At 44.0% G+C, this 14,034-nt stretch overlaps 1 protein-coding gene across 3 annotated transcripts in view; it reads left to right on the top strand.

Annotated features, from left to right (window-relative positions):
- LOC120028306 (von Willebrand factor A domain-containing protein 5A-like) overlaps positions 1-13,704 on the top strand; it is a 41,940-nt gene extending 28,236 nt beyond the window's left edge. For 2 of the 3 annotated variants that reach the window (XM_038973510.1, XM_038973511.1), the window contains 10 exons: positions 8,085-8,164; positions 9,533-9,647; positions 9,805-9,963; positions 10,156-10,259; positions 10,922-11,139; positions 11,328-11,453; positions 11,803-11,856; positions 12,290-12,447; positions 12,747-12,870; positions 13,143-13,704. In XM_038973510.1, the coding sequence (XP_038829438.1) occupies positions 8,085-8,164; positions 9,533-9,647; positions 9,805-9,963; positions 10,156-10,259; positions 10,922-11,139; positions 11,328-11,453; positions 11,803-11,856; positions 12,290-12,447; positions 12,747-12,870; positions 13,143-13,222 (1,218 nt within the window). In that variant the 3' untranslated portion in view covers positions 13,223-13,704. The remainder of the gene's footprint in view (positions 1-8,084; positions 8,165-9,532; positions 9,648-9,804; positions 9,964-10,155; positions 10,260-10,921; positions 11,140-11,327; positions 11,454-11,802; positions 11,857-12,289; positions 12,448-12,746; positions 12,871-13,142) is intronic. The other variant, XM_038973512.1, reaches the window with a different exon arrangement.
- Positions 13,705-14,034: the final 330 nt, after the last annotated feature.

Genomic DNA, 14,034 nt, shown 5'->3' with positions numbered 1-14,034 from the left:
GCCAACATGTCCGATTTTTAAAATGTTTTACAGCGAAAACACAACATATATTTATGTTAGCTCACCACAATAGCCCAACACACAACGCCATTTTTTCACCGCAAAGATAGCTTTCACAAAACCCACAAATAGAGATAAAATTAATCACTAACCTTTGAACAACTTCATCAGATGACAGTCTTATGACATCATGTTATACAATACATTTATGTTTTGTTCGAAAATGTGCATATTTATAGCTACAAATCGTGGTTTGGCAACATGGTCACAAATGGCTCCAAAATGTCCGGAGAAATTTTAGAGAGTCACGTAATCTAACAGAAAAACTCATCATAAACTTTGCTGAAAAATACATGTTGTACATATAATTAAAGATTCACTGGTTCTTAATGCAACCGCTGTGTTAGATTTCAAAATATAACTTTAGTAAAAAGCACAGCATGCAATAATCTGAGACAGCGCTCAGCCATTCTCCGCCATGTTGGAGTCAACAGAGTCAACAAAAATACGAAATAACATCATAAATATTCCCTTACCTTTGATGAACTTTCATCAGAATGCAGTGCCAGGAATCCTAGTTCCACAATAAATCGTTGTTTTGTTTTAGAATGTCCATTTCTTCTGTCGAATTAGCAACTTTGGCTAGCATGTGTAGCTCACGTGTCCATGAAGATTTGACGCATGAACGAAAAATTCAAAAAGTGATAATGAAAGTCGAATAAACTGGTCAAACTCAGTTGAGAATCCATCTTTAGGATGTTTTTCTCATATATATCCAATAACGTCCCAGACGGAGCATTTCTTCGTGTCTACCTAACGCATTGCAGACAAAGATATGACACACCCAAGTGCGTAGCCAAATACTGCCAATATGGCTGACCTCTCACTCCAAAGACTCTCATCTGGTCCCACATAAGGCTAGACACTTCATTCCACGTTCTACTGCCTGTTGACATCTAGTGGAAGGCGTATGAAGTGCATACAGATCCATAAATACAAGGCAATTGAATAGGCGATGCCTTTCACAGAGACCCATTTCAGAATTTTCACTTCCTGTTTGGAAGTTTGCCTGCCAAATGAGTTCTGTTTTACTCACAGATATAATTCAAACAGTTTTAGAAACTTCAGAGTCTTTTCTATCCAATAGTAATAATAATATGCATATCATATGATCTAGGACAGAGTACGAGGCCGTTTAAATTGGGCACATTTTTATCCAAAAGTGAAAAGGGCGCCCCCTATTTCCAAGAGGTTTTAAGTATATTTAAAACCGAATACTTTTACTCAAGTAGTATTTTACAGGGTGACATTCACTTTTACTTTAATAGAAAGTTACTCAAGTATCTATATTTTTACTCATGTATGACAATTGGGTACCTTTTCCACCACTGACGGTTCATAAAAGGAAATCAGTCAATTGAAATACATTGATAAGGCCCTAATCTTAGGTTTCACATGACTGGGTAGGGGTGCAGCCATAGGCCCACCCATTTTCGAGCCAAGCACACCCACTGGGGATCCAAGCCCAGCCAATCAGATTGAGTTTCTCCCCACAAAAGGGCATTATTACTGACAGAAATACCCCTCAGTTTCATCAGCTGTCCAGGTGGCTGGTCTCAGATGATCCTGACGGTGAAGAAGGCGGATGTGGAGGTCCTGGGCTGGCGTGGTTACACGTGGTCTGCGGTTGTGAGGCCGGTTGGACGTACTGCCAAATTCTCTAAAACAACATTGGAGGTGGTTTATGGTAGAGCTATTCAATTCTCTGGCAACAGCTCTGGTGGACATTCCTGCAGTCAGCACGCCAATTGCACGCTCCCTCAAAGACATCTATGGAATTGTGGTGTTTGACAAAACTGCACATTTTAATGTGGCCTTTTGTTGACCCCAGCACTTGTGTAATGATCATGCTGTTTAATCAGCTTCTTGGTATGCCACACCTGTCAGGTGGATGGATTATCTTGGCAAAGGAGAAATGCTCACTAACAGGGGAAGTAAAGAAATTTGGCCACAATTTGAGACCAATAAGCTTTTTGTGCAAATGGAACATTCCTGGGATCTATTATTTCAGCTCATGAACCATGGGACCAACACTTTACATGTTATATTTTTGTTCAGTATAAATGCCTCTGCCAAAGCCTGCCACCTTATCCTCCAACGGAGACATTTCTTTATAAATGCCTGCATGTCCTTTTTATTGACTGTATTTAGTTTGGTTTATGCATACATGACGTAATGTATATTATAAACTAGGTGGTTCGAGACCTGAATGATTGGCTGACAGCCGTGGTATCAGACTGTATATCACGGGTATGATAACATGTATTTGTAATAGCAATAAGGCACCTTTGTGATATATGGCCAATATACCATGGCTAAGGACTGTGTCCACGCACTCCGCGTGCGTCGTTACACACCACCTCGGGCCTTATTGTTTAAATAACTGTTACCAATAATGTAGTTGATGTAATGTATTATAGTTGACGCCAAAGGAACCATTGTACCACGTTTGACTAAGTTTGTTTCCTAATATCTAAACTCTGAGTGGTCCACAATGTAGTTTTTTAAAATATGTCAATTACTGTATCATTGTGGAGATTTTTTTTAAATCTTTTTTTCCAATCACCTCACTCTTCGGTCTTTTAAATGCCTTACACACAATGTGAGTCATACAGTTTCCTCCGGAAACACCTTTAACTCCTCCCACCTTTCCATATGTAACACCTGGCATATGAACCCGGGTCTCCCACGAGAGCAACCAATGTCTTCGATCATGAAGAAATTCCCTCTTGGGCCGAGGGTTTTGAAGTTCGCAGGTGGGGGTACATCATCACGTGACCATGACCTAATGTCTGCTACATTCACCCCCTCCCCCACAAGAGACCGTACCACGTGAGGTAGCTGCATCCCAATATGGTGACCAGAGTATGGGCGAGTGGGTGTGTCTAAAGGAAAGTAGTGGGCGTGTGGAAAGGAACGGGTGTGTCAAACTCTACTAGAGGTTGGGTGGTTTTTATTGAGCTGTGTTTGGTCTTTTGTTTCTTAACATACAAATATTGTACATTGAGCTACAATACCATGAGAGTTTGGACTTCTGTTTTGAAGCCAGAGGATGAGTCTGAGTCCTATTTCCATGTTAGTTTTACACAAATAACTGTACATTTCCAGTTATAAAACTGAGGGTAGGTATATACTATACTTGAGTATAGCTGCGGAGCTTACGCAAGTCCGAATTTCTTATAGCCTAATTTTCTAGACCTCAATGTACAGCAACATTTTTAGACAACACTGCAGAACACCTCCCATATGCACACATACTCCGCTGTGGGGCTTACCAGACACACATTTTACATCATTTTCAAGACAATGTAGCAGAACAAATATCACAATAAAATAAATCAATGTAGGCTTCCAAAGTGGTGCAGCGGTCTAAGGCACTGCAGACACCCTGGTTCGAATCCAGGCTGTATTACAACCGGCCGTGATTGGGAGTCCCATAGGGCGGCGCACAATTGGCCCAGCGTCATCTGGGTTTGGCCGGTGTAGGCCGTCATTGTAAATAAGAATTTGTTCTTAACTGACTTGCCTAGTTAAATAAATAAAAATACTGCAGAACACACACATGAGAATATATAGGCCTCCTGCCTGTGGTAATATGAAGCACATATTCTTGTTCTATGCTGTGAAGGTGAAGGGAAAAAAATGTCCTACCTTGAGTTTAAGACCTCTCACAATGACTCTCCCCATGTCAAGTCCATTTAACTCCTGAGAGTCAACTTCTTGCTCGAAGCCATGAGCGGGCATGTGGCTGTGATATTTAACCTTCTAAGGCTGTTCTGAAGACTCTGGCTGTAGTGTCTATTTTTTATTTTTATTTTGAGTGTTAACCTAGGTGTCCTCTTTAGCCTTGTCTACAAGGCTTGCTGCCACCAAATGCGCCTTGGTTCAGGCATGTTCAAAAACCTTCTTTCTGAGGGCTCTTGTTTTTTTTACGTCTGTAGCAGTTAATTTACTGTACATGCCACACACTCTTTTTCTAGTTTAATCCCTCCAGTCATTTCTAGACCGAGGCTCCTTACCTTTTTGCATGTTGTACAGGCCAACTTTGAATTCTGCATGACAAGCTGGGGTTATACGTTTGCTTGTTGTTGAATTGCACCTGCTCCGAGCACTTCGTCAGTTGATGCACTGCCCCCCTCCCCCCCAGGGGTGGTATACATGAGGACCACCACAGGAAAGGAAGACCCAGAGTTACCTCTGCTGCAGAGGATAAGTTCATTAGAGTTAACTACTCCTCAGATTGCAACCCAAATAAATGCTTCACAGAGTTCAAGTAACAGACACATTTCAACATCAACTGTTTTCCGAATCAGGCCTTCATGATCAAATTGCTGCAAAGAAACCACTACTAATGGACACCAATAAGAAATACTTTCTTGGGCCAAGAAACACGAGCAATGGACATTAGACCAGTGGAAATCAAATAATTGTATTAGTCACATGCGCAGAATACATCTGGTGAAATACTTAATTACAAGCCCCTAACCAACAATGCAGTTAAAAAAATACGAATAAGAAATAAAACAAACAAGTAATTAAAGAGCAGCAGTAAAATAACAATAGCAAGACTATATACAGGTTAGTCGAGATAATTGAGGTAACATATACATGTAGCTAGAGTTATTAAAGTGACTATGCATAGATAATAAGAGAGTAGGAGCGGTGTAAAAGAGGGGGGGCAATGCAAATAGTCTGGGTAGCCATTTGATTAGATGTTCATGTGTCTTAAGGCTTGGGGGTAGAAGCTGTTTAGAAGCCTCTTGGACCGAGACTTGGCGCCCCGGTACCGCTTGCCATGTAGTAGCAGAGAGAACAGTCCATGACTAGGGTAGCTGGAGTCTTTGTCAATGCCTGGTATAGAGATCCTGGATGGCAGGAAGCTTGGCCCCAGTGATGTACAGGGCCATACGCACTACCCTCTGTAGTGCCTTGCGGTCGCAGGCAGTGATGCAACCAGTCAGGATGCTCTCGATGGTGCAGCTGTAGAACCTTTTTGAGGATCTGAGAACCCATGCCAAATCTTTTCAGTCTCCTGGGGAATAGGTTCTGTCATGCCCTCTTCACGACTATCTTGGTGTGCTTGGACCATGTTAGTTTGTTGATGTGGACACCAAGGAACTTGAAGCTCTCAACCTGCTCCACTGCAGCCCCATCGATGAGAATGAGGGCGTGTTCGGTCCTCCTTTTCCTGTAGTCCAAAATCATCTCCTTAGTCTTGATCACATTGAGGGAGAGGTTGTGGTCCTGGCACCACACGGACAGGTCTCTGATCTCCCTATAGGCTGTTTCGTCATTGTCTGTGATCAGGCCTACCACTGTTGTGTTGGAGTCGTGCCTGGCCGTGCAGTCATGAGTGAACAGGGAGTACAGGAGGGGACTGAGTACGCACCCCTGAGGGACCCCTGTGTTGAGGATCAGCGTGGCGGATGTCTTGTTACCTACCCTTACCACCTGTGGGCGGCCTGTCAGGAAGTCCAGGATCCAGTTGCAGAGGGAGTTGTTTAGTCCCAGGGTCTTTAGCTTATTGATGAGCTTTGAGTGTTGAACGCTGAGCTGTAGTCAATGAATAGCATTCTCACATAGGTGTTCCTTTTGACTAGGCATCATCGATGCACTTATTGATGAAGCCATTGACTGATGTGGTATACTCCTCAATGCCATCGGAAGAATCCTGGAACATATTCCAGTCTGTGCTAGCAAAACAGTCCTGTAGCTTTGCATCTGCTTCATCTGACCACTTTTTTATTGACTGAGTCACTGGTGCTTCCTGCTTAAATTTGAGCTTTTAAGCAGGAATCAGGAGGATAGAATGATGGTCAGATTTGCCAAATGGAGGGCGAGGGAGAGCTTTGTTACGCTTCTCTGTGTGTGGAGGAAAGGTGGTCTAGAGTTTTTCTCCCCCTCTGGTTGCACATTTAACATGCTGATAGAAATTTGGTAAAATGGATTTAAGTTTCTGTTAGTGGAATTAAATAATTCCTACAATATACTCATTAATTATTCAATCTGTCTATTTATAAGAATTTGTAAGATACTTATTACCATAAAATAGACAGGATACAGTCATATTAAAATTAGATAATAGTGTTTATTCTCGGAGCACGCTCCCATTTGATCATAAACACAGGTTTATATACAATATATGACGTCATAGATTACAGAATGAGTCTCATTGTCCTGACAAATAGAAAACAGGTTCAAAAGTTCATTCTAACCTCACAGGGCACTCACATGAAACACCATATAATCATTTATCCTGAAGGCTCACTATAATTGATTACCACTTTAGCAGACAACTCAAGATAATGGAATACCTAAAAAGTTTATCTAAACACCTCAGGCTAAGTTGGGTCAGTTCACCCATAGTTTAACGACCCTTTCTGCTTATTTTATGACCCACAACACAAATCTCTTTTCCCCAGGCATGCAGAGTTCAATTAGTTATAGTTTTATCTAAAGCTAGAATTTGTTTTAACTATTTATTAACAAAATTCCTAACAGTTTCCCTGCAATAAAGTCCTCGGCCACTAGGAGTGCCGCCTCTGGATTTGCGTTTTCCTTTTTGCTTATGGCGGAATACAGCTCATTGAGTGCAGTCTTAGTGCCAGCATCGGTCTGTGGTGGTATGTAGACAGCTACGAAAAATACAGATAACCCTCTAGGTAGATAGTGTGGTCTACAGCTTATCATTTAGATACTCCACCTCATGCGAGCAAAACCTGTCCTTTAGTCTGAGTCCAAATTTGAGATTTTGGGTTCCAACTGCCGTGTCTTTGTGAGATGCAGAGTAGGTGAACGGATGATCTCTGCATGTGTGGTTCCCACCGTGAAGCATGCAGGAGGTGTGGGGGTGCTTTGCTGGTGACACTGTCAGTGATTTTATTTAGAGTTCAAGGCACACTTAACCAGGACAATGACCGAACACACCTCCAAGCTGTGTAAGGGCTATTTGACCAAGAAGGAGAGTGATGGAGTGCTGAATCAGATGACCTGGCCTCCACAATCACCCGACCTCAACCCAATTGAGATGGTTTGGGATGAGTCAGCCTGCAGAGTGAAGGAAAAGCAGCCAACAAGTGCTCAGCATATGTGGGAACCCCTTCAAGACGGTTGGAAAAGCATTCCAGGTGAAGCTGGTTGAGAGAATGCCAAGAGTGTGCAAAGCTGTCAATAAGGCAAAGGGTGGCTACTTTGAAGAATCTAAAATATAAAACACTACAGGATTCCATGTGTTTTTTTCATAGTTTTGATGTCTTCACTATTATTCTACAATGTAGAAAATAGTAAAAACAAAGAAAAACCCTTGAATGAGTAAGTGTTGTAAATCTTTTGACCGGAAGTGTAAATGGTTATCAATATTAGTTATTTAATGTGTAGGCTGCTTTTTTTACTTGAAATAAAATAATGTAAGCAAAACAAAATGGCCACGTAGCTACTGCCAGCCACACAATCGTGATACACAACAGGAATCACTTCAAGTCGGCAGGCACAACACAGGAGCACTAATCGCAGGCTTACTATCGACTCGTAGCCCAATCAACCACGCAAAACTATCTCAATTGGAAGCAAATCTGCCCAATTAGCTGATTCGGTTTCCATACACCCTCTCTCGAAACACCCACTCGCCCATACTCTGGTTGTCATATTGGGCTGCAGCTACCCATACTTGCCCCATGTTGGGCACCAATGTAACACGTGTCTCCCACGGGGGCAACCAAGGTCTTAGTCCAAGAGTGAGCGCACACACAGGTTATTTTTTTAAAGTTTGCAGGCGGGGCTACCTCATCACATGACAATGACTGACTCATGTCCGCTACACTCCACTACAATGGCATGTTTAGTTACATCCAACCAAACAGTATCTTTTGAGTGTGTGGTATTTACAGTACCATGCATTTCTTACTGGGACAGCAAATAGACTTGTGTTTTTGGTTACTGAGGAAACATTCTCTGTATACTTCAAGGCTGCATGTACATTATTTAACATTAACACATGATGAACATATCCTCTTTGTCGTCCTCAGCTCTTCTTGTTCACTGACGGTGAGGTGGGGAACACCAAGGAAGTCCTGGATCTGGTGAAGGCAAATGCCGGCTCTCACAGGTGGGCCCACAAGCACTGTTTCCCCTATCATTACCTAGCTATGGGAGCCCTGCTTTAACTAACTCTGTTACCTCCCACCTGAAAGGTAAGGGACAGTTCTAAAATTACTGTTATGGGGGAGTTGTCCACAATAGGGGAGGGTTGTGGTGTTTTTATTGGGCGCAGGGGAGGGTAGTGGTGTTTTTATTGGGCGCAGGGGAGGGTTGTGGTGTTTTTATTGGGCGCAGGGGAGTGTTGTGGTGTTTTTATTGGGCGCAGGGGAGTGTTGTGGTGTTTTTATTGGGCGCAGGGGAGGGTAGTGGTGTTTTTATTGGGCGCAGGGGAGGGTAATGGTGTTTTTATTGGGCGCAGGGGAGTGTTGTGGTGTTTTTATTGGGCGCAGGGGAGGGTAGTGGTGTTTTTATTGGGCGCAGGGGAGGGTAGTGGTGTTTTTATTGGGCGCAGGGGAGTGTTGTGGTGTTTTTATTGGGCGCAGGGGAGGGTAGTGGTGTTTTTATTGGGCGCAGGGGAGTGTTGTGGTGTTTTTATTGGGCGCAGGGGAGTGTTGTGGTGTTTTTATTGGGCACACGGGAGGGTAGTGGTGTTTTTATTGGGCGCACGGGAGGGTAGTGGTGTTTTTATTGGGCGCAGGGGAGGGTAGTGGTGTTTTTATTGGGCGCACGGGAGGGTTGTGAGCAATGTCCCTTCCAAGCTGCGCGCAATAATCAGATTTCCCCTTGCTGATCATTGTCTGCACCCGGGTCTGATCGTAGTGTAATGAGACGGGCAGGGAGAGGGAGCGCAGCTCACCTTTCTGGCCCGTAGCCCTGCGTGGCATCCACTGTGCCACAAAACATGCTGCAGTAGTAAAGATGATATCCACCTTTAGAAACACAGGGTCGCTACTGGTATTTGTGGTGGAAATCATTCTTTTTGCATTAATACTGAAAATGTGTACATGTGGAAAAATATAAAAGGGGATGGTCATGTGAAAATATTTTCAAACATTGGGAACTGTCCCTAACTGGTTTCAATAGACTTTGTTATAGAGGCCATTGCACCTGTCTGGAAAGTAAAGCCAGTGGAATCTTTGTTTACAAAGTTCTAACCACTGGTCTTTTTGACTCAAAAGATTCATTGTTAAACTTAATCTAATGTAAACCTATCCAACCTGGTTGTGGGCAGCAGTGTGGGAGATTATGTAGGTTAGGGGTTTTTCACCCCTGTGAGAATACAAAAGCTTCTGTATTGATGATTCTTCCTGTACAGTTATGTTTTAATTCAGTCAGCCCACAAGCACAAGAAAACGATACCAGTGATTTGTTTGATAGCCTTATTTTGGTATTTGACAACAACAATAATACTGTTTCCTGGGTGTGCCCCTGCTAGGTGCTTCTCCTTTGGGATTGGAGAGGGGGCCAGCTCTGCTCTCATCTCTGGGGTGGCCAAGCAGGGCGGAGGGCAGGCACAGTTTATCACAGGACAGGACAGGATGCAGCCCAAAGTAAGAGAGTGAGAGGGTGAGAGGGTAAGAGGGTGGGAAAGTGTGTGTGTGCATACGTAAAGAGGGCTGTGTTGGTTAGAAATGTTTTCATCACCTGCCTTATTCTCTCTACCGCTTCTTCTCTCTCCCTCTTCCCCTCCCTCCCTCCCTCCCTCAGGTGATGCAGTCCCTCCGGTTTGCCCTGCAGCCGGCTGTGGTGGACATCTCAGTCAAGTGGAATGTCCCAAAGGGGGTGTCTGTCACCCCTCTGTCTCCACCAATCAGAGTGCTCTTCCAGGGTCAAAGGGCACTGCTGTATGCCCAGCTCACTGGGAAGGTGAGGGCTCTGCCTTCTCCTGTTATGAGTGTTAATATTGTTTAACATACAGTATGTCAATGTTCAAAGGGCACTGGAAAGGTCATAACTATTTGTTTGGTCACGGTCCACGTGTTTCACTCAACCCCATATTTCCTTGTTTTCTCTCTATATCGTTCTGCCTCTCTGTCTTTCTATATCTCCTTATCTCAGAGCTCAGGGGACACAGAGGGCTCAGTGACAGTGAAGTACAGCCTAGCTGAGCAGCCTGTTGAGAACCAGCTGAGCTTCAGTCTCAAGCCTACAGAGGACACTGGGTAAAAACAACACTGTTTATACTATTTACAGTGTGCAGGCCTTGGTCAGATACATTAAGGGAATGTGCCACCACTTACAGACAAGACTGCCATGACCCTCCATTAACAGAAACAGTGCCAGCACTACTAATGCATTTCAGCTATGTAGTATGATTTGATACCCCCATCCCATCATCAATCCTCCTCTCTTAAGCTCTCTATCCCTCCTCTCCCCCACTCCAACATCTTAATCTCTCTATCCCTCCTCTCCCCCACTCCAACATCTTAATCTCTCTATCCCTCCTCTCCTTCACCCCACCATCTATACCTCTCTATCCCTCCTCTCCCCCACTCCAACATCTTAATCTCTCTATCCCTCCTCTCCCCCACTCCAACATCTTAATCTCTCCATCCCTCCTCTCCCTCACCCCACCATCTATACCTCTCTATCCCTCCTCTCCCTCACCCCACCATCTTAATCTCTCTATCCCTCCTCTCCCCCACTCCAACATCTTAATCTCTCCATCCCTCCTCTCCCTCACCCCACCATCTATACCTCTCTAAACCTCCTCTCCCCCACTCCAACATCTTAATCTCTCTATCTCTCCTCTCCCTCACCCCACCATCTATAACTCTCTATCCCCCCACTCCACCATCTTAATCTCTCTATCCCTCCTCTCCAGACTGACCGTCCACAGGCTGGGGGCTCGAACCCTGATCCGCTCCCTGGAGATGGAAGAGAGACAGGGGGATGGGGAGAAGAAGGGAGTGAAAGAGAAGGTGGTAGAGCTCAGTGTCCAATCAGGAGTGAGCAGTGCCTTTACTGCCTTCATCGCTGTCCACAAAGTAGATGGAGAGGCTGTGCAAGGACCGATGCTACGCAGACAAGTCCCCACGCCAAGTGAGTGAGTGAGTGAGTGTGTGTGTGTGTGTGACAGAGGCTGTGCAAAGAAATGATTTAATTCAGATTTGATGTATAGAGTGTGGAATGTGTTATAGGTGTGAGCTAATTCATAAATGTGTTCTGTGTGTGTTCCTATACGTTTGTACCCAGTGACTTGTGTGTTTTTTTTTTTCCATCTTTCTCAGTGTTGTGTCAGAGCTCCATGCTCACGACCATGCTGGGTAGCTCGGCTATGCCCAGGAGGATGCAGGGTAGTATGGCTATGCACCAGAGGATGTGCAGGGGTCTAAAGGGAGCTTTACTGGGAAAAGGTCTGTGGTACTTTACAGCACAAGGACTTTACCACTGTTTTTACAGTTAGGGTGACCCAGTTAACCACTGGTGCTATAACGGAACAGTTAAGGTACTAGGTATGTGACCGTTTCGGTCATTTGTAACTATTCTGACCATTTGTTGTCCCATCACACTCTGGTGATGATGTATCAGACTCTGACATAAAATACAGAGGTAATTTTAAAGGTTCATGTCTGTGTTAACCTCATTTCAAGTACCTGTTATTCACATGGGAATTGTAACACAGTTTGATACTCCCCAAAGCGTATCTATTTATTGTGATTGTATTACTTAAGCCCAGTATAAGGACTTTAGCACTGTTTTTAGGGTATATGGGTTTTCGTCGTCCGAGGAAGAGGAATGGGACCAAAGTGCAGCGTGGTAAGTGTTCATTACTTTTTATTTAAACTGAACACTAAACAAAAACAACAAAGTGAATAACCGAAACTGAAACAGTCCTGTCAGGTGCAAAACACTAAACAGAAGATCAACTACCCACAAAAACCATGTGGGAAAAAGCTACCTAAGTATGGTTCTCAATCAGAGACAACGATAGACAGCTGCCTCTGATTGAGAACCACACCCGGCCAAACACAACGAAATACAAAACATAGAAAATTAACATAGAATGCCCACCCAAATCACACCCTGACCAAACCAAAATAGAGACATAAAAAGCTCTCTACGGTCAGGGCGTGACATAGGGTTAGGGTGACCCAGTTAGCCACTGGTGCTATAATAGAACAGTTAAGGTATTAGGTATGTAACCGTTTCGATCAGTTGTAACCATTCTGACCATTGGTTGACCCATCAGACTTTGACTGTCCAGCCCCAGCCTCTGATCCTGCAATGGACCCTCTCCTCCAGCTGATCTCCCTCCAGAAGGCCTCTGGTTCCTGGGTCCTGGAGGCAGCGTTGGCTGAGGTGCTGGGGAAGACTGAGGAGGAGGTGGCCAAGCCAAAGCCTGCACCGGTAGGTCCACAGAAATAAACTGAGACTCAGCAATATGAGCGTGCTGCAAGACTCTGCACTCACACAGAGTATCTGCATGTATGCTCTGTAGAAAGGCCATCAGCTCTGGACACAGGCATGATGACCATTGAACTGAATCTCACCATGATTACCATGATTCCCATGATTCAGTATCCTTATCTTCTGCCTCCTTCCTCGCTTTCTCATCATCTCTCTTTCCCTTACTCTCTCACTCCATCTGTCTTTGTGTGTGGTTCTGTCTCTCTCGCGGTCTCTCTCTCTCTCACTCACTCACTCAGGTGGACCAGGAGGTGTGGGCCACGGTTCTAGCCCTGGTATGGCTCTATGGGTTCAAGATGGAGGCTCAGGAGGAGTGGCAGTTTCTGGCCATGAAGGCAGTATCATGGATCCAGGCTCAGAAAGGTAGCTATAGCTCACTCTCATAGACCTGGCATCTAAACTCTTGGCCTTCGTCTCACCTGATTGGAAATAAATTGTTTAGGTGAAAGCAATTTCCTGGTTGGGATCCACTGTATTACTTAAATGACAAATATTTGTATTTTGAGTATAATCATTCACAATACAATGTTTGTGGTATTTTGTCTTCTAACAAGTGTTTGAAGATACATTTTGCCCACCCTTGTCCCCATAATGCCACAATATAATGATCCCTGTCCTGGTAATGTGTGTTTCAGCAGCCAGTGTGTCCGAGTGTGTCCAGGCTGGAAACACCCTTCTGGGTTGCCAGGTGCAGAAAGAAACCCTGGGATTCTGAGACGTTCACCCTGGCTGTCCCCCACATTCCTGCTACTCTACTTGGGGTCAGATATACATGCAAACCCACCTGCTCCTGGTCCCCTCCTCAAAGCAACATGGTGGAACTAGCTACTGTACTGGTCTGAACAAGCCCAATTATCAACCTCTTACCTATATTAGCCTACTGTCATTTAATGTAGGGGCACTTATGTATCTCAATGTATTGGTTGTTATTAACATATCAACATGAATCTATGTATTACATATACAGCTATACTTGTTAGACTTTGCTTTGGTTATCAATTCCATAAAGCCTACTGGAAACAATGTGTTAACAGTACTTGTCATCACTAACCAAAATGCTTGGTAAAATGGAAAGCTAGATGAGTGCCTTTCCTAGTGCCTTTACTGTGTGATCATGTAACACTGTCTATATTCATGTATTTCCTCATATTTTACCACTGTACTTTAAAATCATATGATAAAATCAATGATATTCTACATGTTGATTGGTCATTTCATCTATTTTATTAATGACTCCACTCTGTTCCTTCTGCATGGAACTCAATGATATTCTATATCTTTATTGGTAATTTTATCTATTTTATTAATGATACCAACCTCTGTTCCTTCTTCATGGAACCTAGATCAGGAGTGGCCAACCCCTCCTGGAGAGCCACTGGGTGTGCAGGCTTTTGTTTCCGCCCTGCTCTAAGGGGTTTAATCTGGGCTGGAACAGAAACCTGCACCTCCAGTAGCTCTCCAGTAGTGTTCGGTAACTCCTGATGAAGAAGAGTAGGGAGGCTAGAAGACCACGTTGAATATAGGTCA

This window comes from Salvelinus namaycush, chromosome 34 (assembly GCF_016432855.1).
Source record: "Salvelinus namaycush isolate Seneca chromosome 34, SaNama_1.0, whole genome shotgun sequence".
Lineage (NCBI taxonomy): Eukaryota > Metazoa > Chordata > Actinopteri > Salmoniformes > Salmonidae > Salvelinus > Salvelinus namaycush.
Note: the sequence above shows the minus strand (reverse complement) of the source record. Positions and strands in the feature narration are given on the sequence as shown.